At 36.8% G+C, this 25,874-nt stretch overlaps 2 protein-coding genes across 3 annotated transcripts in view; one reads left to right on the forward strand and one right to left on the reverse strand.

The window, feature by feature from the left end:
* LOC135469817 (transcription initiation factor TFIID subunit 2-like) overlaps window positions 1-2,653 on the reverse strand; it is a 42,979-nt gene extending 40,326 nt beyond the window's left edge. The window contains exons 1-2 of the mRNA XM_064748426.1: window positions 2,464-2,653; window positions 542-594 (exon numbers count right to left, since the gene is read on the reverse strand). Of these exons, the coding sequence (XP_064604496.1) occupies window positions 542-594; window positions 2,464-2,509 (99 nt within the window). The 5' untranslated portion in view covers window positions 2,510-2,653. The remainder of the gene's footprint in view (window positions 1-541; window positions 595-2,463) is intronic.
* A 1,185-nt stretch (window positions 2,654-3,838) lies between these two features.
* Window positions 3,839-25,874, forward strand: part of LOC135469663 (ADP-ribosylation factor GTPase-activating protein 1-like) — a 64,781-nt gene continuing 42,745 nt past the window's right edge. For both annotated transcript variants that reach the window (XM_064748212.1, XM_064748213.1), the window contains exons 1-7: window positions 3,839-3,981; window positions 5,481-5,590; window positions 5,885-6,056; window positions 7,054-7,268; window positions 8,320-8,388; window positions 8,949-9,057; window positions 10,826-10,882. In XM_064748212.1, coding sequence (XP_064604282.1) covers window positions 3,922-3,981; window positions 5,481-5,590; window positions 5,885-6,056; window positions 7,054-7,268; window positions 8,320-8,388; window positions 8,949-9,057; window positions 10,826-10,882 — 792 coding nt within the window. In that variant the 5' untranslated portion in view covers window positions 3,839-3,921. The remainder of the gene's footprint in view (window positions 3,982-5,480; window positions 5,591-5,884; window positions 6,057-7,053; window positions 7,269-8,319; window positions 8,389-8,948; window positions 9,058-10,825; window positions 10,883-25,874) is intronic.

Consider the following 25,874-nt stretch of genomic DNA (forward strand, 5'->3'; position numbering starts at 1 on the left):
CATGTGTCAGAATCCTCTAACTTTCTCACACGTTGATGAGATAGTACAAACATGCGGCATATTGCGCACATCTATTCCAGGGTTCCAGCTCGCCACTGTTTTTCCAGTGCCAACACAAAAAAGATGTCTGGCAGATTTTTCTAGGACTGACACATATATTTTTTTTGCTGTGAACCAAATTACATGTTCACTGCTCTTATTGTACCACTATCAGCACACAATTACATGTCACATGTAGTACATGTACTTCATTTTAAATTGGCAACAGGACATTCTGTACACTAATAATTTGTACACGATTTCAATTTTCAATTGAACATTTCAATTACTGTGTACACAAAACGTCAATACACAAGGACTAATCGCACAAACAAAACAAGGGAAACTCTGAATGCTGAAGTCAACATGTTTGATATTCTGTATCGGCATAACTACATGTATGTAGCCTTCTTCCAAAAATGTTGACTTCATTATTCGGAGTGTCCCTTGTTTTGTCTTACACAAAACAAATCTGTGGTCACAGTTCTAACTGCAATCTTACCAGCAAAGATTTCCTTTCGAAGTTTATACCTGTGACACAAAGAGTCTGGTGGGCTGTAATGATAAGAATCAAATAAAAAATACATAAGACAGATTGATATTAATGAAAACAAATGATCTTGAGCCTGTTTTACTAAGCACTATAATTCTTCAACCTTTTCACATGACTGCAAGCTTATTTTGAAAGCGTTATTCTGTACAGACTGATACAATTATGCTTTTTGTGAATCTCTGAAACTGGCTATCCCAGCCAATATGTTTTCTTTTGGTCAAAATCAAATTAAAAAGGTGTACCAATTGTACTGAAAGTTGCTCTTTCATATGCCAAAAGGTTGAGATATTATTTGCACTTTGTGCCTTTAGTAACTTCCATGACAACACGTTGAAGACATTGCAGAAAAAAGCTGTAAATGTGGGTACCCTTTTAGTAGCCTTATTTGGGCTAAAATATTTTCAGATATTACAAACTTGAACTTAAAGCCACATTTATCAAACTACAGAGGCAAAATTACTTTTAGCAGTACATTTGTATTGTTAGGGCACACTATTATAACAACTTTTTTCGGCAAACACTGAATTTAAAATTATCTGGCAACATTTCCATAATATGGGCTTTTTAAGGTTTGTTGTTTTTTGGGCACCAACATTTGGTACCAAAATGTCCTTGCATCTGACCCTGGAAGAGAACTGTCATTTTCGTAAATGACTTGACTTAGCCTTGCTACAGCTTTGTCAAACTGGTCCTGGAGATTGTATTCTTCAAGGAATGTATATTTCATGTTATTAATTTATTTGATACAGTATTTGTTTAATTCCATACAAGAATTTTTCTTGTGTACGAAGCTAGGTTTATGGATGGAGAAAACCTAAGCACTGGAATTAAGCCTTTGTTCGACTGGCAAGCTATTGGCAAACCCTCCTATGTGTGACATGGGGACAATCATTGTGATGTTTACCAAAATCTCACAGACTACCAAAATCTCACAGACTACCAAAATCTCAGACTAACAAAATCTTGAAATTATCAACTGCTAATTAATAGTAGTGTGCTTCTTTTGTTGAAAACATGGCATAAAGGCATACAGAATTGACACTGATTGGTTGACAGTGGAAAAAGGGTTTTCTGAGTTAAAGCTCTGCCATAGCCAAATTTCAGGTAAGGCTGGGCATACCACATATAGGGGATGTTGGGGTAATCATATAGCCTTGGCGTACATGGGAGCTCAAAGAACCTGTCATGTTTTCAGTTTATGATTTATCCATTTTCTCAAAATCTTTTGAGACTTTTCTGGCCGTATGCGTGTATGTCAATAACTTATTTAAAAGCATTTAACATTTGGAAACCCCTGTGTTATTCCCCAAACATCTGGTATATATAAGTTATAACGAATGCCACAACTCCCAGAACTACAACTAAAATCCCCATATCAAAACCTTAACCGTCTCGCGTTTTCACCTTGTTCTCGCCACGATATGGCTGAAATATTGCCGATGTGGCGTTAAGCCATAATCATTCATTCATTCATTCCACCTGCATAGGCCTAATCCACGAGCCTTACGCTATCAATGAGGCTGTATATGTGACGCCAAGCCCAAAACAATTACCACAGAAAACAATGAGAGCGGGAATCGTAAAGCCTCATGTTTTATTGGTCAAAAACAAGACATCATTTAAGCGAGTCGAAGGGAAAAAACAGAATTATTTCTCTCTCTGGTCGGCGCCATCAATGTCTTCCTGGCCTCTTCGAGACATGCATGTATAGCCGGCAGTGTGAATGGCACTACGGAATAAAGAAACTTATATTTCTCCGAAGCTGAAGTTATGTTTTTGGTAGCAGTTATCGCGTCCAGTGTGAATGGAAGCCACTGTCCACGTTGTTTGTGTTGTTGTTGTTGTATTGACATGAGCACACCTCATCTTACCCAGTTTAAATGGCCTCTGAATATCTGGCCTAGCGTCTTTCTTCATCTTTCCTGATTTATTCTATTGGTCCAAGAATGGAGCACTGAAACGCACTTATCCAGCGTGCAAATCCTGGGCAAAATTCGTCTGCATTTTTCCAAGCCCGACTTGTTTACATTTTCATTTTCACCTTTCCGCCATATTATACAGAGTTAGATACGACGTACTTTCGCATTTAGTAAAGTAGATCAGAACTTCACTGTGATAGCTATATAATTGGCTCTGTATTTAATGATGACGGTAATCATCTTTCGGCGTTTATAGTGACATAGTAATCAATAATCAGAGATTGGGAAACAGTGGAACTAACTTGACGTCATTATAAATGTAAACCGTCTTTAGAAAAAAAACCCACGATTTACAAAGAGGGCGCTGCGGTGAAAATTGTTGTCGCTGCACTGCGTTCAGTTCCATATTAATTTAAAGATGTGAGAGACCGTTAAAAGAATGGCATTCTGGAATTTATGACACAAAATTTAACAAAAGGAAGAACATAGTGTAACATGAAGATTTTGTGTTTACCATTACTAAAGAATATTTGACCTACATGACAGCAGCCAGCATTATGGGGCGAGGAAGCTGGGCAGAACCCAGAACAAACTCGTGACCATTCGCAGTCTGCTGACAGACTGTCCCACGTACTATGATTCAATCACAGCAATCAGATTGGTCAGAGATTCTCGTGTGGTTTTCTTTCATTAGCACACTTACCAGATATCGGAATAGAATATTATTATTTTTTTAAAAGGGAATGTAAAATGTATTGAAATGTCTGAATTCTTGATGACTGAATTATGATGAGCACTTAATATCCATGGAAACGACACTATGCAATGAAATAACACCCCGTACTATACTACATGATGGGGTACCCTTGAAATAATAAGTGAGTTTTTTTTCTTTCATCGAGAAAATAAAGTTGCTGGAGAGGTATTCTGTAACAAATTTTAACCATCTATAATATATTGTATACCGTTCCCATTGTTAACACAGTGCAAAATAATCCTCTCAGATTTATGATGGGAAATACTGTTAGGCTGGATTTAAGTTTCAGCGTGTGAGTACATTTACAGGCTCTGAAATATTTTTGAGTATGGGGTAAAGAATAAAAAACATGAATTAAATAAAAAAGAAATGAATCCATGTAGACCATTGCACCCTTAGCCTAGCTGTTGTTAATTTATTTAATTATTTATATATGTACATTTGAAGTACACATACATCTAGAACACATTTATACACCATTGCTTTAAAAACATTGCGACCCGGCGCACGCCACGTGGACCATATTTTGTGCAGAAGGTTTATCTGTTATGATACCAATTGACAACTCAGCACACACGAACGTACTGTTGACATTTTGGCTTATTTGAAGACGTATCGACGAGTTTCACCGGCATACCTGAAGACGTAGTTCAATGGCTAGTCCACGAACTCGACGAGTTCTTAAAGAACTGAAGGTTAAAGATGAAAATAGTGTAAGTATGAGGTTATCTGCAGTCAATACGTCAACAACAACAACAACGTGTTGATTTGATGAAGTACAACTTGATTGATGTTGAACAGTTTAAATGACTGATGTTGAACCTCTGGGAATTTGCTTTCATGACTATACATGTGGTCATCAAGACAAAGTAAAAAGCTGTAGTTTCTGTACAAATTGGAACCAACATTTACAATTGTAAGGCAGGCTAACATTTTGGAATATCTTCATTTAACTCCATATGACGTACCCTAATTGTTTTCATTTTTGGGACACCTGGTCTGCTCTTTTTAGGCAATATACATGTAATATTAAGTTTCTGTTTTTTCACATGGTTAGTCCATGCAATGATCAACATGTTCATATCTTTACTTATCCCAAATACTGAGAGAAATGCAAGTCTGCTTCATCACTGATAATATCTGCCCAAGAAATTAGAAGAAATGGGGTAATAAGGTGCAAGTAGCTCATCTCATAAGTCACTTGTGAGATCTTGCAATAAATGGAAGCTGGGTGCTAATTTTCATTCGACAACCCATGCTTTAACCTAACTGCGGCATGTTTTCTACATTAAATATTTATTTCATAGAAAGTCTTCAGTGGACATCATGCCCCCCATTTGCAGTAACTGATAGTAATAACAACAATGAAACTGAAAATACCAAGTAGAAAGTGTTACTTTGAAATGTTGTTTTTATTGGCCGAGAAAAGCAGCTGCGACCTCAAGTTTTAAAGACCATTATCTGCGACTGGGTGTTAATTTGACCACGGTTGTGGTAAGTGTAGTGGCGCTTATCCTGAAATGCGAATGTGGTTTGTTGGAATCAATATGTTAGTGTGAAATGCTGATATTGATCGTAACTCTGGGTTCAGACCTCTCCATGGCCATACATAATATTTAGAGTTCAACCATTGGAGTGGGACTTAAGATTTTTGGGTGTGGATAGTTGAGGTTAGTATTGGATGGGGGGTGGTGACTATACTGAAACCACCCTGTCTGTCCGTCTGTATGTCTGTCTGTAGATTCGATTCTGTCCATGCATCTGCTCCCAAACGACTGCAACGTTTTTGATAAGACATACCATATATCTTGCCTATCATCTAAACTTGTGCATGCTTACCTTGTGCAGTAATGGATTTTCATCTACTCTGTATTCCCTTTTGGTTACTACCAACTGGACGCACCACTAATGCAATCAATGGCCATCATAAATGGCCCATGAAGAAATCTGTGTGCAATCGAAGCAAGCAACATGGCGTCCTGTCAACTCTCTAATAAAGATTTCTTTCTTTTATTTTCGGAAATGTTGAGGGATAGAAGGGTGGTGAGCGAGTGGGTGATATTCCGGGCATCCAGATTCTGGTTTTTTTTTTTTTCTATCTTTCTGTAAAATCAGATAATATACTTACTGTATTATGTGAAACAAATAACGGTATATGGCTGTCGAACTACTGCAAATTATGCACTAAGCACAAATTTTTTGTTGATTTCAGACATGTTTTGAGTGCAATGGTCACAACCCTCAGTGGGTGAGTGTGACATATGGAGTATGGATATGCCTGGAATGCTCTGGGAAACACAGGGGTCTAGGCGTTCATCTCAGGTAAATTTGAGGAGTTATTTTTTTCAGACAACAAAATGACATCTGGGCACTCTGCTGAAACAGAATGACTTCAAAAAAGCTGTTTGGACATTTTAACACTAGCCAATAATGACACTCCGGTTTTGATCATTATCATCAAATATTGGTGTCAAGGCGAGTCATTCGGCTCGGTCCAGTTTCGTACCCCTTTAAAGCTTACCACTGGCGTCATATAAAAAGCAAAATATTCTTTAATGCTGAAAACATTTCTGTTAAGTAAATGATTAAATGATTTGACTGTATTTGATGTTTTAGTTTTGTAAGATCAGTCACCATGGACAAGTGGAAAGATATCGAACTAGAGAAGATGAAAGTAGGCGGTAACAAAAAGGCACGGGCTTTCTTCAAATCTCAACCTGACTACAGTCCCAGTATGACTCTACAGGAGAAGTACAACTCCAAGGCTGCTGCTCTTTACAGAGACAAGGTATGTGGTCATATGTGCAGAGGAGTTAGATATTAAATGTACGGAGTTGTTCAAATGGCTTCTTGTAGCGGGTAAAACTGGGGAAACTTTTCTTCAATAAGCTTCCTCTAGAGTAGCATTTTTAATAAGTCAGAAAAAAAACAACTCTTAAGCAAAATTTCACAATGACATCTTGTATACCAGAATATTTACCAGTTAGTAACACACAAACAACTAAAACACATGTACCCTCAACCTTTTGACATATGAAAGAGAATGAATGGATTTTCCAGTTTCAGGGCTTCACAAAAAGTATAATTTTATAAGTCAGCACAGAATAATGCCTTCAAAAAATGCTTGAATTTTTGCTTAATTGTGTATTTAGCAAGAAAATTTCATTATTGCCTTTCAGTAAATTTTCGACCTGTCCATGTACCTGTATTTTACATACAGGTACATGGCCAGATGAGGATAGGAGTGAGTGAGTGAGTGCTTGGGGTTTAATGTCGTACTCAAAGATGAGGATAGAATTTGAAAAAGTTATGTATTGATACTCAGCATCAATACATTTTGAGTGTTAGCAACTTTATTACCGATTTTGAATGGTAACACAGCCACAGGCGAAACTGATATTTTTGTGAAAGGCAAATATTTGGGGTATTGTAAATAATGTTTGTCTTTGTGCAGATCAATTTTTTGCCAAAAATCTCCTGTACAGCCTGGTTAATAATAAGATGCATACTTTTTTTTAGCTGTGGAATGAGTACTGTAAGATGTAGAAACATTCCATGTGCAGCCTGTGTGGCAGGTGGGAATTATTTTCCACAGGCCTTGCATCAAATATTTTGAAATGTGCATTTGTAATCTGCCATCTGCCAGCAGAGAAACCGTATGATTGTCTCCCATTAACATTATATTCCAGTTTGAAATTCAGATATATCTATGAAGGGAATTGTCATTTCTAAACTGTATGAATACGGTTAATTGTCTTCTCACCTGTGTGTATTTGTCTGCTCAGATCTCAACAGAAGCCGAGGGTAAGGAGTGGAGTGAGGAGACATCCTCCGCCCGTAACTATGTGTCATATCAGCCCAGCCTCAAACTGAATACCTCTAGTTCTAGCTCATCATTAAACAGACAAGGTGAAAGTGGAAGTGGGCCCAACAAGAGTTACCATGACGACAGTTACCAGTCAGGGGGAGGTGGCCAAGATTTGATTGGCGGGTACACAAGGTAAGCAAACTTCTTGTTTTTTTCTGTCAGAAATATGTTTTGATATAAATGATCAGTTTGTAATATATATGAAGTATATAAATTATTTAATGCTGACTTATTTAAATTGTTGTTAGAAATCTAAAGATCCCAGGGCCCACTTTCACAAAACTTTGTGAGTCAATTTTTATCGTTAATCAAGTTGGTGTATAATGATAAAACCAAGACTGTGCGTTTTAGGAAAAAATGTTATGATACATATGACTAAGTTCCTAGAGTCATAGAATTAGCAAGGCTTTGAAACCAGGTTGGATCAATTTCATTTGTTTTCTTTCTCTTGAGAAATCCCATACCATTGGTAAGCATACTGTATACACAGAGTAATCTTCTGCCTTAAAGAAAACACTAAGTTAAGTATAAATGAGATCAAAGACCATTCTACACTTTTCGTAAAATTAGCTTGATTTATTTTTATAGACTTAATTCAACTTAGTAAAATGCATTGGAAACTTTGCGTTTTATGTTGACCTTTTCAGGCTATATTTCGACCAGGTGCATAACATCAGGTTTTTGCCATTTAATACTCGTAAACAGATTGATGAGATATATGAATTCATGCATACGCCAAATGCATGCATGCGATTAAAATAAATTATTTCAAGCAAAAAATGTGGATCTGATGTCACTGATACCCTCTGGGTCATTTCAGACAACCGTAGAATAGTTTAAAACCACTTTACTCAGTTGTATAATTCTAAAAAAGATTTAATTGAATCTGATATATACTTCCTTTTAATGTTTTCTTTGCATTTAAAGCCACAGTATAATTGGTGAGCTCATTGGGCTGGCGCAGATAATACTGAGTTTCATTTTAATGTGCTTATTTGACATTTTCAGACAAAGTACATGAAGCTTTTTTGTTTTTTTGTTTTTTTTAACAATGGCTTAATAGTGTACATTTACGTATTCCTGGAATAATAAATTGCAACTCTGTGTGTAACCATGTGTGTGTGTGTGTGTTTTTTTGTTGTTTTTTTTTTTGTAATTTTTGCTTCTTGTGTGTGTTATCTAGAGATGAAGTCAATAAACACAAGGAAGACTTTTTTACCAGAAGGCAGATGGAAAATGCCTCAAGACCAGAGTAAGTTTGTGAATCATTGCTTTATGTTTGCATACTATCACTTTATCCGGTTATGAATTTAATGGAAGGTATATCCAAATTATCGTAATATGCAGCCCTGATTGATAAAATTATGTTTTTTTTTTTCTGTGGCTTTCTTCCTCCCCAGGCTTGAGAATTGCACATAATTTCCACTTTGTTTGCACTGTCATGATCATTATGCAATATGGTTATTCAATTTAAAAAGGCTGTACAAGAGATTTTTGGCAAAAAAATCAGTGAGGGCAAATAGGATCAAATGTTCACTATTATTTTGTTATAGCCCTAATAATGAACTTTGATCTGTGCATGTGTTACCATTCAAAATTGGCAATAAAGGTGATCAAATTCATAAAACTGGTCACATTATAACTTTTTCAAACTTTAGAATCACTTAAATACCATAAATAGTCAATAATTTGAGTTATTCTTGGTAGAGACGGAAAGATTGATTTGATTGATGAATGTGGAATTTTGCCAAAAATCTTCTTCAAGACAAGATTAAATAGCTCATATAAAAATGACATTGTCTTGTGTTACAGTAATTTACCACCTAGCCAGGGAGGAAAGTACGTCGGGTTTGGAAGCAGTCCATCACCAGCAAAGAGCAACGATGACATGTTGGAAAACACCTTGTCATCACTATCTGCTGTATGTATAATGGTTATTATATAATGATAATGATATCCCATGACTCAGCTGTCTAATGGCTAGAGCGTTTGTCATGTCTGTATCAACGATGGCAGACCTGGGATCAGTCCAGGGTTGAGTCATACCAAAGACTTTAACAATGGTACTTGCTACTGCCTCACTTGGAGTTCAGCAAGGAAAAATGACTGGCTGGAAGGATAATGTGACTGGGTGGGTGTCTTACACTCTTACACCGTATTAGTTTGAAAATAACTCTGTTCAAATCAAAGTTATGTTTCGGTTGTTGATGTAGCCATTATTCATGTGAAATGCAGAGACTGAAAGTTACCATGCCCCAGGCATTTTGGAAGGTTAAAAATATGGAGTTGACACAAGAGCGAAATTGGAAACTGTAAATTTAAACATGAAAAGTGCTTTTCACCTCGTTAAACTGAATAGAATATACTGTTATGACCCAAACTGTCTGTATTATAAAGAAATGGCTTGTTTGAAATACACGACAGTTTAGCCACACAAAAAAGGTAACCAAAACCAGCAGATTTTATTTTACAACAATTTATTTGGATTAAACAAGAACAGATAACAAGGCTTTTACAAATACTAAAGTACTTAAGTTTAACAAGAAAGGATAGCAGTATCTATACAAATACTAAAGTACTTACATGTACAACGGTGTCAAGTCCAAACGGACGCATATACTCCACAATGCTTAAAAATGCACAGAGGCAATATTCACAAGAGGGAAAATCCACAGTATAACTGAGTGTATGACGAAATATACACAAAATTCCACAGACAGGGTCCGTGTACCAATAAGCACTGTGTACAAAAGAGCACAAATTAAATATACAAGTTCAGACTGAACAAGTGCTCGTTGGAAATATGGTATAACAAAGCCAGAGACTATAAAGACCCCAAAATTCAGCACAAATGGCCTACTAAAGTAACACACAGCGAAAGCATCCAAATCTCTCAATAATTGTCCTTTCTCCTCCATTGACCTGCTTTTATAGGTCTTATATAGACTGGTGGAAATTTCTAGAATAAGAAAATTCTTAAACACTTGTTGTAAACAAACAGGCCCTGAACTGAGTGTATTCTGGAACATTCTAAGTCAGAGGCAGACAGCAGACCCTGAACTCAGCATATGTAAACAGTGGCAAGCTAAATTCAGAAGCTGGCGGCAGTTGTTCACATAACAATACAAATGGTGCACATAGCAGAATATGCCCTTAATGTTTTTGGAAAAATAATTTTAGTTTAACATGGGATTGTTTTTAGGCTTCAAAGTTTGTTCTGAATTAAAAATTTTTCTCTTCAGTTGGTTTTTTTAAAAACAGCAAATGGCAGCTGTTTCAAACTTGGCAGCAAAATTCTTGCAGATATTATAGTTATGGGATTTGAAGTTTTTTCTTGGTCACTTAGTCTAGGAGAAACCAAGACATCATGCGCAAACATTTTGCTGCCCATTTTCAAACGGCTGCATTTTGCAGTTTTGTATAGAAACGACAGAAAGCACTGTGCGGAAAGCAGAAAGTCACACTATCTCAATCCTTATCTTATAAGACAGAAGTTTTGACACTGAAGTAGCTCTTAAAGCTTTAAACAGTTTCTAATGGTCTTGTGTAATTGTTGTGTGGATATCTTCCTGATTTAGATGTATGTAGGTGTGATTTACTCACATAGCAGTTTGTGACTGAACCGTTTTCAGTAAAATGTCTACATATCTGTAATCACACATGGTGTGGTGTATTATTTACTTGTGCAGGGTTGGTCTACCTTTGCTTTGGGAGCTACCAAGTTTGCATCATCAGCTTCAGAAAAGGTAAGTGTAATTTGTGTCTGTGATTACAAGTTTTAGAGACTGTGATTTTGCCACCTTTGTGGATATTCAGGACTGAGATTTTTTATGGTTATTACATTGAATGTTCAGTGATTGTTTGATAGTTCGTCATTTTCTATCAAATTACTGATTTAGAGTTCAGTATGTTTTCGGCTACACAGTGTGTATCGGGGGGGGGGGGGGGTTCAAGGGAGACTACTCTTGATGTACAGTATCAGTGTTTTGGGCATTATTGTTGTGAAATTGACCAGCCCCTAACCCTGTTCTGCGAATGACTACAATATGGCAAATGCAAGGCCAGGTAAGTTATTTTTGAGATAACGCAGATTAATTGTACTGTTCATTCTGCTTTTCCATCAGCTAATATCTTTAGAAGAATTCATGAATATGTGAAATATCTGCTCCTAATGCCACCTGTATTTGTAATATACCAACTTTAATTCTAAACAATTCTCACTAAATCAGAGTCACCGACGTTGATTGTTGAAGTTGTTCATATCAGTTATACTCCCAAGGGTGACAAAGGCATAATGTTGGCACCTGTGATGAAAATAATGTCGATTTCTTGTTTAGAACTGCAGTAAATTTCCCTCATTGACACAAGCCTTTGTTTCAGCCATTTTCTGTACACTGTGGTCTGTACGTGTAGCCCACATGAAAATGAGTCATTACAGGTTTTAGTCGTAGGGTATAATTTTCCAGTTTCATACAAAAAGGTTACTTTACGGGATTTCTAGACCAATTTACAAAAGTACAGTCCATTCAGTAGCATTCTCCAAAGCGGCATATGGATGTATGTAATGTTTTATAATTACAATGTATGGTCTCGAGTGCATGTACATACATATGAAGTCGACAAAGCTGATAAATCCATCTGGGGATGTGAAATATCATTTCAGTGATTTGATGAACATAGTGACCATGATATAGTTTATGCACTCATACCTGTGCCAGTGAAATGTTTAACACCTTAATAAAATGTAAATTGAATACACTGTACTCAGGAATATTTCACTTTTATGATGGCAGCCAGCATTATTGTGGGAGGAAACCGGGCAGAGCCTGGAGGAAGCCCACAGCCATCCGCAGATCCGGAGAGGAGACCAGCATACATTGAATTTGCAGGCTGGGCAATTTATTTGTATGCATATAGGGAAACATTGTGGGAGTTACAATATTACTTAGAAAGCATGTATGCCCACAATGTATGTTGCAGGATTAGAATTGTGGAATTAAGGCTAGGATATTCTGCATCATAAATGGTACTCTGTTTCTGCATAATTCATGATTTTAATCTTCATGAAGTTAACCAAGTTCATGCCTATCTATGCAGGTTACAATATGTAAAGTGGACTAAGTGATTCGAAACACGGGACCAGTCAGCGAAACCTTGCAGGCACAATTTACATATTACCCAGCAAAACAAATGTTTTTTTACAGTGATAGCTATGGATGTGAATGGATACCTGATGTATATTTAAGAAATATACATCAGGTATCAGGCACAGTGGACCACTCCCGTCTGCTGTGCATTATCTAGGTGATTTGAGAGGCCACTCGTTCTCACACAGTGGACAACTCTTGTCTGCTGTGCATTATCTAGGTGATTTCAGCATGGCAAACTATGTTTTATTTCTAGTCTAACATAACATTATGGAATAATGTTGCCATTAAGGGGCAATACCAATTTATCTGTCCTTTTTGCTAATATGTAATGGTCTAGTTGTGTTGTGATGATTTTGGGCCAGTGCCAGTGCAATGGGTGGAAAATAAATCATCCAGTCAGGGCAAGGCACGTGACAGTTATTGAGCAATAAATGCACATTACCCGCATGTCAGTTCGAGTTTTGAATTTGAATATAACAGTTTAACGAAGATAGAGGAATGATGATTTTAAGTCAAACTAATAAAAAAACTGTCAGAAGTGAACTATTTATTTGTGAAGAAACTTGTAGATTCATTTGAAGCTTAAATGTAAGGTGTTTTGTGAGATGGTAGAGTTGCCAAGAATTTGATGACCATGTGGAGCTGATTTCGACACTCAGGCCTTACAGCTTCTTCAACTCATCACACTGTTCTCTGGGTGACGGTAGCTATGGAGCCAGAGAAACAAGTCACAAAGATTTCTGATGACTGGGGGGAAACAACGGTTGAGTGTAAAACACTGCTCAAAGAGTGGTGTTGTTCTTTAGGCGGCCTCTGGGTGTATGTAACTCCTCAGACTGGACTCATTCCTGTGTCCAGTTAGGGACATTATCCCATATATTCCAGCAATAGCGGGCTCAGAACAGTGGCTGCAGTGGTGGACCCAGTAGTTTGTGTACTGCTGACTCCTGAATCCCGGCAGATATCTGTTATCATCGAGCACAAGCTGTTGACTCCCATCGCTTGTTTGTAATACCAGCAATCCGCCTCTTTTGGAGGAGTTACTAGAATCATAGAGGATGGTGAAAAATGCATCGCTGCTCATGTTGCACTTATCCAGATATAGTATTTTGATGGAAACAGACATTCTGACAGCAAAACCCAGCCTTGCTATTTCATTAGTAAAATGGAATTGTCCCAACGTCCAAGACGAGGACGGAACTGTGGATAGATTGTCAATTTGAGCACACTTCGCTCACCATTGCTTAGTTTTTGGAGGTATATTGGAATTGAAAAATGCTTAACGCAGAACAGCAATATATTGATTTATACGACGTAAGACAAACCAAAGTTGACAGCATTTTATCCTGTGATACAACTAACCAGTGCTTTGTCAGGATAATCCTTAACCAAGTCCCTTCAGGCTATGTATCATGTGGTCTTCATTATTGACAAAACGGATGATTTCTAACACATATGTTACAGTAATCAGTAGTGATGCTGTGATAGCTGCTGTTTGTATTGGGCTACATGTATGTTTCTCACACCTCTCTGATCACAGTTATTATATGGTCATCTCTAACCTGTACTGTGATTTTGAAGGTCACATCTGTTATATATGTAGCCTTAACCTGTACATGACTGTGGTTTTCTCCGTCAGTTGTGAGAAGCATAGTGCTGATCACGGTGCTGATCATTCTGCTGATCGTGGCTAGCCACACATGCTTTTTGCTGTGACGTGAGCAGTCTGTTCAAAGGGACAAAGAATACAATGGCCTTTTTACCATGTGACTTGTATTTTGTAGGGAAAAGCCACATGTTCTTTTTTTTCTTTTAAAGATCAAAAACACAGATACATTATGTAACACATAGGTTAGTTTCTTCTACATACTGTATGTACATATATATATTTAGTGGGCCAAGCTTGATTAGCTTGACTTAATTGGCCCAGCAAAATGTGATATAAAGATAGGCCTGTTTATATAAATGTAACTGAATCAAGGCAGGTATGATGTTAAGGTAATGCGATAAAGGATAGTTGAATTAGCATTGTTTTACTGAAAATTAATTTTTCATAGAGAGATTTCTTTACAAAAACAAAAATTTAATCACTAAGGTCATGTCTCGGTTTGTTAATTAATTGATTATGTTATTGAAGCTCAAAATAAAAACTGAGCCATTTTTTCACAAAAGATGTTGTACATGTACGATAATCGCACATACAGAACAGTGGTGTATTAATAGTGACGTACAAAATACCGTACGACAAATGCATGATAAAAAAAATGTTGCACGCTGTCTGCCTTTGGGATAATTGACAGCACATATCACATTCCAATAATTGCAACAAATTCCAGCTCATGGAATTTTATCAGAAAAGCCATTGTGTAAGAATGGGCTTTCTCCTCAGGACTAGGACTCAGTGATGCTTTGGGGAAATTAAATGTGTTAGGCCTACATATTAAAGACAGGAAGTGACTTTACAATCTGGAGTGCCGAACTTTGAAAATTGAAACAGTATGATTGACCAAAATAAGACATCAATTGAGAAATTGTGATCATGTACCTGTACCTACCTGTGCTATTTCACTGATTGATTGTTACTTTGTTACTGGCCTTGAGAACACTCTATTTTTCAATAACAACAAACAAAAACCCCATATTTTGATAAATGCTGATACGGTTGTGAAAGCTTTTAGTTGCCTTTTTCAGTAGAATGAAACATCAGGCTGTTTCTTAAAAACCATTAGCAACTTCCAGTAAGATTTATGTACCTTTTAATTTATTTTGGAGACAGAATTATGTTGGTTCCTTAAGGAAATTTGAGGGCTTCACAAAAAGGACAGGTTTATCAGTCAACACAGAGTAATGCCCTCAGAACATACTTAAATAAACATCTAGCAAACATGCCAAAATGATCTTGTCAGGTAACAGTGCCACTGCCTGAATTTGGAGAAATTTTCATAGATGTGTTTACTTTAATTAGCCATACAAATGTTACTGTTCAATGTTCCAGTGAATAGTCAGTTTACTGTGAAGTTTCACAAACTTTCAGTGACATAATAGTAGAGCATAGGAAGTGTAAACAAGTGTAAGAAATGCTGCGTTCAAGGGAGGAACGCGTTTTGGTACGCAATTTGTGTTTCCCTTAGTCACTGTAAAAACATGCTTTTTCTACCCATGCTGTGAGAAAAAAAAACCTAGAGTGTGCACTGTTCAAGTTAATAAAACTTTGAATAGTTAAAGGTCTCCCAGGATCATGCAACTGTCTCTTGGACTTGCATGTAAGTCGGACATCGCTTTGACTTCGGATCAAACTACTGTATAAAATTACATATATCTTTATCCAATTACATGTATGTACTTTTTATTTTGATGCTAAGGGTTGTTTTAGACCTCAATGACGAAATAGAAATAGAGTTTAAATTTATGTTCAAGTCTAGGAACAATACCACAGGACACCTTAGGTCTGATTTAAGTCTATTCAGCTTTGTGATCCTGGAATTTAAATCTCAGACAGAAATGGATGGAGAAGGACAGCCTGGGCTCCTTGCTCTGAATCTCCAGATAGCCCTCCTCACCCCACATGCTATCATCAACTCATTTTCATACATAACTCCGGATATTATGATGCTTCATACATGTACATGTAACATGCACAGATAATGCAAGTGTGATGATCAGAAAATTTTTTTTTTTATCAAAATTCAGTACGAGTTTGGAGGTTATGCCTAACAAGCATATTTATGATAATAGTCTAATAGGGCTATTTTGCAACCTGCTGTCTGTCCATTGATCTCTCACAACATTGGAACCCTTATCTGAAGAATTCTGATCATTACATATGCTAAATAGAGAAAGAATTTAAGGATTGTTGTCACTGGCTATTTTATTTGAAGTGTCAGTTTTGACAAGGTGAACATTTTTGACCATATCAATGGCAGTTGTAGTGTGCTCTAAGGGCTTTAGAGTTGGTGTGTATATATATATATATATATATATATATTATATATATTATATATATATATATATATATGGCTGAATGTATGCGGGGCAGTATGAATATTAAGAAGGAGATGCCCAAATATGATAAGCTCGGGTGCTGTTACCCAGCTCTAATTAACATGCACATACAAGTTCATTGATATCCTGCCAGTACATATTCCCCATACATCAAGACAGGTGTTGGAAAGAAAAATTGGTTACCCTAAGGATTTGAACCATTGCCTAGGGATCCTTCAATAACATTTGATATTTACAAGTAAACGCCATCCTGTAAATGTCCTTGTAGTATAAGAGCCACACTTAGGTTGTAGTAGACCCTGGGGAACAACAACAAGCAGACTGTTATGACAGCTGGTGTCTCCTAAACCCCCAAGGTAAATTGCCTGAAAGGTCAGCCTGTAATCAAGGCTGGGATTTCAAAGACATGGACTTGTTACCCGAAGATCTCTCCTTCCGTTACTTCCTCCAGCCAGCGATCATCCATGGTGTAAATTTAGGCAAAGTCCTTAAATGTTCATCCCCTGGATGTAAAAATAACTCCCGACCAGGAAGCTTTAAAATGGTTCCAGCTTAGCCACTGTGCTTTTCCTGTTAGTTGGATATGGAATTCCAAAGGTCACTGTTTTTTTGTAGAGTAAGTGTGTCTTGAAATTCATTTGAAATAACATTGCTGTTATTTGAAGTTACAAATTGGGAACTAGCATTATTGCTTGCATTGTGAAAAATTTGCAGTATTGCATAAGATAAACAATTTAATATTACTACGAACAAGAATTATATTGCCTGAGTTAAGATTTGGCAACATTGTCATGGTTAAGAAATGAAAGATAACGCAGGATAAACATCCTATGTATGTTTGTACCTTGTAAGGTTTGAACAATCAATACTTGTAATGCTATTATTTGGTCCAAAGCATCAAGTATTATTTTTCTTATTATAGGAAACTTCTATTTTTGTTTGACGAGTTCATTTACATGTAAAGATACTGATTTTGCAGATAACTTTTAATTCAGGCAGCCTGCATGTCTGTCAAGGAAGATAACTGTCAGAGGTGTGGTCCATGCATATTTAAACCAAAAGAAAAGAAAATGTGGTATATTTTCATTGTAGTATTGTTGGGTTAAGATTTAAAAGATTGCTTGGGTTAAGGTTTTAAAATATTGCTTAGGAGCCATTTGCACAAAACTTCATGAGTAATATTTCTGGTATCTTTTTTTCATAAAAGATATTCTGTTTTGTAGTGCCATAAGTTGTTTACGCGAAAAGTTATGAAAAATTGATTTACTAAGTTTTGTGAAAGAGGGCCTAGGTCAAGAATTGTGATATATAGCTTGAAGTCAGAATTTGTAATTGTATTCCTTAAGTTAAGAATTTGGTAATATATCACCCTGATTAATTGTTGTAATATTGCCTAAGTTCTAGTCTTGTGTCCTTTTCCAATGATGAGCGTTTTTGTAAAGTCGTCATTATAATGTGTGTATTTGTTACCTGAACGTTATGAAAGTTTAAAATTTAAAGCAGTTTTCCTTTCTGTATTTAGAATTTAAATTATTAAGTTTATTTAAACTACATGGAAAGGGCAAATGTGCTGGAACTTCTCTGTTGTTTGTATGCTCAGCTTTTGTGTACAAGTAGATATGTGCATGTAATATTTATGACAATACCAGAGCGAACTGAAACCCCTTTTTATAGCTATCATAAAATGATATGAATCTGATCAATTATAAGCTTTTTGTTGCATTGTTTGTTACAAGTATGCACTATAACCACTCCCTACACTGAATACAGGACTTCCTTGATGAAAGTGATTTTAAATTTACAATGATTTTCTGACACATTGCATGTATATACCTTCACATTCCACAAGTTAACTCTGATCCTGTTGACCCCTGTTTAAATTGTTTACCTAGCTTCAACTGCCAAGCCCACCTAAATATTAAGACCTGAGCATTTATGGTCCAGTGTGTTCATGCATTAACACCAGCAAGTTATAAATATAACAGTGATTTGTTGTGTGGTCAGCCTCACCAGTTCTGTCAGGTTACCGTGTTTAGGGAGTCTCTGACAGGCTGTGGATTATGGGATAGTTGTAGCCTTCCGGCCATGTGGGTAAAGTGCCTGGAAGACGGCCTATTGATTTCTTGTCATATGTTAGTGGCTCTGCCGTAACTTGTGGAGATTATAGTGAGAGCTGGGGAGTTGACGAATTGCTAAAGGAGGAGCCCCCTTCACACTGTCTGCGTCCCTACTGCTCAACTCCTCAGCACTGACTCCAGAGTGTATAGGGCCGGGAGGTAGACCTGAAGAAGCAATCTCTACCCTTGGTATCCGTGCACAAACTCCCCCGCTGGTCTGTGGGATTCTCTGGAATAGAAAGGTATTTACATAGCCTACATCTCAAAATGCACAGATCCTGATGCTTTCATTATTATAAGAATTCTTGTGTGTATTGTTATGACATGTTTGAAATTACTGAAAAAATACTGGATTTTTTTTTTTCTTTCTAACCGAAATATAGGTTCTTGTTGCAGGTTTTCTTAGATTTTTTTTTTTTTCTCTGAATACAGCATGATGTATTTAGTTTGTTAAAACACAGCTATCTTGAACATGCTTATAATTATGCAGCAGGAAAATATGAACATGAAAGGTGTCTTTTCTGCTTTTTCGTGTGTGAGTGTTCTTTCGGGCTAATGCCAGGATTTTATACTTTTTTTCACAATCTCAATTCCGACCATGTTCATGCTGTTTTTAGAGTTTATTTTTGTGTACATTTGGTTTTTGTGGTTTTTCCATTTTGGGCGAATTTCAAAGAAAAGTGTTTTTCTTCTTTATTTTTTTTCTCCTTTTGTTTTTTTTCAATGTGAAGAAAACTATCTGAGCCGTTTTATAAAAAGTGGTCAGTATGTCATATGTGTTGATTATCAGTACTGAGCTCAAGAGATTGGACATATACCTGTCTAGTAGATATTCACAAGTCACAAAAACAGTGAAGAACACAATAGTCCTGTTTTCATCAACTCCGTGCCACAGTTGTGTGTTAATTTTAACCACCATATGGCTGTAATTTTGCAGAAATGGTGTTATGAAACCAGATGATTATTCATTCTTTTGCTTGTTGCTCATCTTCGTGTCTTGGCCAGAAACACGAGCTGACTCTAGTTCTTGAATCTTTTTTTCATGTTTGCAAGATGTTTATGCAGGCATATTGAGGGAGTATTTTATTCAGACTGATTAAATTTTACTTTTTGTGAAACTCTGAAATTGGCCTACCCAATAAATATAGTTATGTTGACAAAATGTGCATAAATCACACTGGATGTTGCTGTTTTTTATGTGAAAAGGTTGAGAATTAGGTACATGTAAGACAGAAGGACATTAATGCGCTTGATCCACTGTAAGTCTTCTGCCTATTTGCATGGGTTTAGGGCCCTGTTTCCTCTCACCAAAATGCTGGCCGTCGTCGTATATGTGAAACATTCTTGAATACGGCATAAAACACCACTCAAATAAATAAATACATAAATCAACCTATTTGCATGTTTGTAAAGTGTTTATTCAAGCATATTCTGAAGGTATTATTCTGTTTGGACTGATAAAATCATACTTTTTGTGACGCCCTGAAACTGGCCAATCCAACCAGTGTAGTTTTGTCTGCAAAATCTAATTAATAATGTGCATAAATTGTGTGGAGAGTTGCTCTTTCATATTCAAAAAGTTTGAGTATTTAGGTTCGTTAATTGAAAACTGAGGACTACACTTGGATAAATCCACAGGTGACAGTTCTATTTGATGGTGAAGCTTTCTGCTAATGTACAGTCCATAGTGCGTCCACATGCACATGGGATAGTTATATGTATGCTCAACCAGTAGCTTGAACATTGTAGGCCTACGTGTGCTTCCTCATAAATATGTCTGAACATAGCTTTTACTGTGTAAGTGTCCATAAATATTGATTTGATTGTACTTCACTTTTGATGGCTGCAACTTGATCATATAAAGCAGGACATTTGTAGGCGGCCGAGTCGAAGATTGTCGGTATCAAAAAAAACAAGGCCATGTTAGCTGTGTTGGAATGTATGATGCAATGATACAGTAGACATGTACTTGGTTTTACCATACTGATGCTGGAAATGACAAATTCCCAATGAGGGTGGAGAGACTTTGTTATTGGTATTTTTATCAGCATAGATCGACTGATAGGTTATTCAGCATCAAATAGATTGAGTTGTTATAATGGAGGGTGGAGGTTCGGGAAACACACGAAGTTTTGATAAATGTGGTCTGCGATATCCATCAGAGGTGTTTTGACAGGTTCATAAACATTTCTTGTAGCTCTAGATTGGCAATCTCTTTCCCTGCCTGTAACTATACCTGTATGGTTTGTACATTGTTCTGTCGCAGCTACAGCAATAATCCTGTAGCTTATCTGATGTGCTATCTGTGTCTTCAACCCCCTGTTATTACAGTGCTTCATTGACTGGTGTGACTGGACTGGTGTCTATTTGAATTGATCGGGCACATCAGTGTGTTAATTGTAATATCATGAAGGGTGTAGGTGCTTTTGATGTATGCGTGGTATGCGTGGTCTTCATGCCTACATATACTAAACTATGCAGTTCTGTATGTACTGTGTGCTTGGTAATAATATTGTAGCTGGATTTAACGAAATAGGATTTAAGAAATAAATTTAACGTAGGGAAGTTTCATATATTCATTTTTTTATGAATTTTCACCGAAGTTTTGTTAAAATCGTTATCTGAGGCCATACTAGTTAATTTACGAAGTCAATATTTGCCAGTATAGCGTTTATTTATTCTCGTAGGAAGTTTTAAACGTAGGTTATCTGTTTCATGGATGACTGATGTAGTTGTTGTTGTGTATCGGCATTCCTACATATTTGGGATAATTATAAGTATTTTTCAGCAATGCAATGTTGATAATGTAGAAATTACGGAATTCTGTGTCATTGTCTTATCTGGAAAATCTTTACCTTCCGTTTTCGTTCTTGTTTCACACAGAAAATATGACATCGTTGTCCTAAGTTCAACCTCGAAAGCAGAAGTTTGTGTTGCCACCATTTTTGTACAGGCTTTTAGAAATCGGACCAGGATTTTCCCACCACAGTTTGAAAAGGAATTTATCATTTAATACCCTTGTGTGGAAATTGGTCATACTATTTGAGTAATATGGATGAAAATATGGACTTCTCAGACACTGGCATTTACATTTTGGCTTCAAAGCAAAGCCATTATTTTGGAGTTCCTGGTTGCGATCGTGATGACGTCATCATGTCATCTGTTTTTACAAACTGTCCAAAATTGCTATTCTGACAAATCAGAGTCTTCTGATTTGGTTCATTGCTCTGCCCACACCATGTGGAAATCTATAAATAGGCTGATTTTTCAACGTCTGCAGATGGCCTAGGAATCTGCCAGGAGGTGAGACCAAATTGCTGGTAAGCATTCTCAGTAAGTAGCTATTTTATTAAGAGTGGGAAAATTCTTGTACCATGAATTGGAAAACAGTCCCAGTATTGGGAATAGTGATTTGTGATCCAGTTTAAGAATTCAGAGACATTTGACACTTGGTGGAAATCAGTCCCAGGAAGCCGGGAATACGTGTCAAAAATCTGGGAATTTTCCCAGTCCCAAAATTCTGGGTCTAACGATACCTGAGAATCCAGCTCCAGTCTCAAACAAGTGGAACTTGTCTGAGATATCAAAAGTGGACCACAGAGACTATATACCAGAATAAATCACCGGAACTTTGGTACTTCCATTTGAGACGAGTCTCTTTATACTTTTCCCAGTCCCATAATTGTGGGACTCTCCAGTCTCACGAAATCTGCGAATCCAGCTCCAGTGTTATGCAAGTAGAAATTATCTGAGATATCAAAAGTGGACCACAGAGATCATATACCAGAACAAATCACCTGAACTTTGGTACTTCCATTTGAGAGGAGTCTCATGATACTTTTCCCAGTCCCATAATTGTGGGACTCTCCAGTCTCACGAAATCTGAGAATCATATGACTCTTAGCTGGGACTCTGTCCCATATGACACTTAGCTGGGACTCTGTCCCATATTACACTCAACTGTTTGGTACTGGTGTCAACTGTTTGTTCCTCCATCGTCATAATAAATATTCATCATCTGATTCACTGAAAATCTGTTGTTGGAGAACATTCATTTCGTATAAGAATTTAGAATCTCATGTACAAGTCATACTGGAGAACAGCCTGAGTTCAGGAAATGTTATAAAATCGGATCCAAATAGTAGCGGCGTCTCCGTGATAGTAGCCCAACATTTTCAACATGTCACATGATACAATTGGCCTTTTTTTTTTATACCTTAAGCGATAAAAGAGTTTGAACTCGAAACATCCCTATGCTCGTGCATACCGGGTGTTTCATTTAGGTCATGCAGGAATATGCTTTTCTTACTACTCGCTTAATTGTATGGTGTATTAACACAGATCTCTTGATCTCTTCTCTATTTTGTTCTCATTTTCTTCAATAATTTTAATGCAAAAGTTAGGCAGGAAAGACGGGACAGCTCTTATCAGTGGTCAAACTGCATTTTCATTTTCGATTTTATGGATTTTCTGTGTAAACCTAAGAGGAAGAAAAACAAGAAACACAAGATCATCTGAACACAAAAAAAAAACAACTGAACACAAGAAACACAAAACGAATGAACACAAAAAAAAACAACTGAACAGAAGAAACACAAAATCGACTGATCACAAGAAACAACTGAACACAAGATACACAGAATCAACTGAGCACAAGCAACAACTGAACACAAGATACACAAAATCACTACTGAACACAAGCAACAACTGAACACAAGATACACAAAATCACTACTGAACACAAGCAACAACGGAACACAAGATACACAAAATCACTACTGAACACAAGCAACAACGGAACACAAGATACACAAAATCACTACTGAACACAAGCAACAACGGAACACAAGATACTCAAAATCACTACTGAACACAAGTAACAACGGAACACAAGATACACAAAATCACTACTGAACACAAGTAACAACGGAACACAAGATACACAAAATCGACTGATCACAAGAAACAACTGAACACAAGATACACAAAATCACTACTGAACACAAGCAACAACTGAACACAAGATGCACAAAATCACTACTGAACACAAGCAACAACTGAACACAAGATACACAAAATCACTACTGAACACAAGCAACAACTGAACACAAGATACACAAAATCACTACTGAACACAAGCAACAACTGAACACAAGATACACAAAATCACTACTGAACACAAGCAACAACTGAACACAAGATACACAAAATCACTACTGAACACAAACAACAACTGAACACAAGATACACAAAATCACTACTGAACACAAGCAACAACGGAACACAAGATACACAAAATCACTACTGAACACAAGCAACAACGGAACACAAGATACACAAAATCACTACTGAACACAAGTAACAACGGAACACAAGATACACAAAATCACTACTGAACACATTCAAAGCTCATGTACGTGCATGTATCGATATTGAAGGTTGTCATAACCACCACACCATACAAACATTGAGGAATCTGAGCTAGCAAAAATGCAGGCCTGCATAGGGTCTTGAAAATTGTAGTAAGCCATAAATGTTTGATGTACCAGAGTAATTTAATCCTGGGTACAGGCTGTATTGAAATGTAGACCAGGTTGGTTTTTTGTATACATAAGGGCTTTGTCCAGGCAGATGTACATGTACAGTGTATCTATCGTTTGTCTTGTGCTCTGCTTCTGGAAGACATTTTGGGCTTCTACTTGCATATGTGTCTGGGACCTTGTTTTAAGGCATGCCTTAAGCAAAATTAGGCACTTTTAAATCTTAATGTCATTGTAGGCGTGAAAAATTTTTTGGTATATGTATTACAGCTATAAAGAATCCATGTGTCTTCGACAACAGTGTGGTGTTTAGATCCTTGTAATAGTAGAGCCATCAAATGTAATGGAAAGCAGTTTGTTTCCAAGAGAGAGTGAAGATAGAGCTCTACATTAGGTATGAACAAGACTCTTTCTTTTCTCGAATTGTTATAAACATTGTGAGATTCCATTTTTATGAAACAAAAGGTTCAGCAGACTAAATTTTTTGTTTCCGCCTTCCAAATTAAGCCTTCAAGAGCTGCTGAGTTTGAAAGTGGTGAAGTTTCTAACAAATTTTTAGACCAATATGGACAATTCATGAAACGCTGACTGATGTATTTATGTCTGATTTATTTATTTAATTGCTAGGCATAAGACGTCATACTCAGGAACTCAATTTTGACATTTGGGTGGAGAAAGCCAGAGGCTCTAGCCATGAATGTATAATTACTAGAATATCATTACATGTTTATCAGTTGATAATCAGATTATTAGAAACACCATTCTGAGAAAATCCACCAATTAAACAAATAAATAATTAACCCAGCTTCCTTTATACATTGCGGTAGTTTACGGAATATGAAGTTTGTTTGAGGTTTGGTTTTTATGCAAGGTTTGTATATATTATTATTTGAGCTTAAATAAAGTAAATATTTAGTTGTTGTAACAGTGAAGATCAAATTCTGTGGAATGAAAGAAAGCAAAAAATTCGGAGGTTTTCGTATTCTGATTGAAGGTATCAGTTGGGAGGTTTATCATTCGATCCAAACTGTGACATTCAAATCTGGCCTTTGGGATAGAGAGGATTTTGTGCGAAGCAAGTAGATATCTTAAAAGAAAGCACTCAAGCTCATTTCAAAGTTAATGAGGTGCTTTAAGATGGGTACAATCTCCAGGGCATTGGGTTGACAAGGGCTGTAATTTCACGGCCGTCTTCCTGCTGGCGATTTCTGCTTCTTCATACTAGTCTCATCCTGCTCTCCTTATCAGCCAATTGAAGTAGAGAATTATGTTACTCTCTCTCTGTAATATCCTCCATGAGGGCTCAGACAAGTGTAACATCTCTTTAGCTGTTACAGGCCGCATTCCTGGAGGCACAGGCTCGAACCAGAATCCACCGAATCTCGCTAAGAACTATTGATTATTGGTGTACTAGGACTGTATCTCCCTGTCCGTATTGCAAGGCGTTACATCCTTCGCTTTCCATGCAGAACCTCACATCTCCAATTTCTGATGAGAGAAAATGGTGCAAAAACTCTGTGAAAACCGAGTCAGATGCAGAGAAACTTAGGCTTCACGAATCGCCCAAAAATATGTATGAGCTGAATTTTTGACATCCATGCAAGATAATCGATTTAGTTCTCTAAAGCTTAATTTACAATTGTGTATGACTTGTTCACTTGGGATTTATTTTTACAGAATTCCAAGGCAATTACCATTGCTGCCTTTCTTTCTTCCTATTTTGTATGGGGTTTTTTTTTTGGTGTTTTGGGTGTTTTTTTGCCTCCGGATAGCAACAATTCTCACTACCCTATTCTCTACCTGGCTTCATCAGAGTATTAATCTAAATTTTTTTGCCTGGTATTAATCAGTTTTTACAAGGTGCTAACTCATTAGAGATCGTTATCCAGCCATTATAGTTTTCAGCTTTAGGCGTGTTAGGACGTGGCT

The sequence above is a fragment of the Liolophura sinensis genome, chromosome 7 (genome assembly GCF_032854445.1).
Source record: "Liolophura sinensis isolate JHLJ2023 chromosome 7, CUHK_Ljap_v2, whole genome shotgun sequence".
In the NCBI taxonomy this organism is placed as follows: domain Eukaryota; kingdom Metazoa; phylum Mollusca; class Polyplacophora; order Chitonida; family Chitonidae; genus Liolophura; species Liolophura sinensis.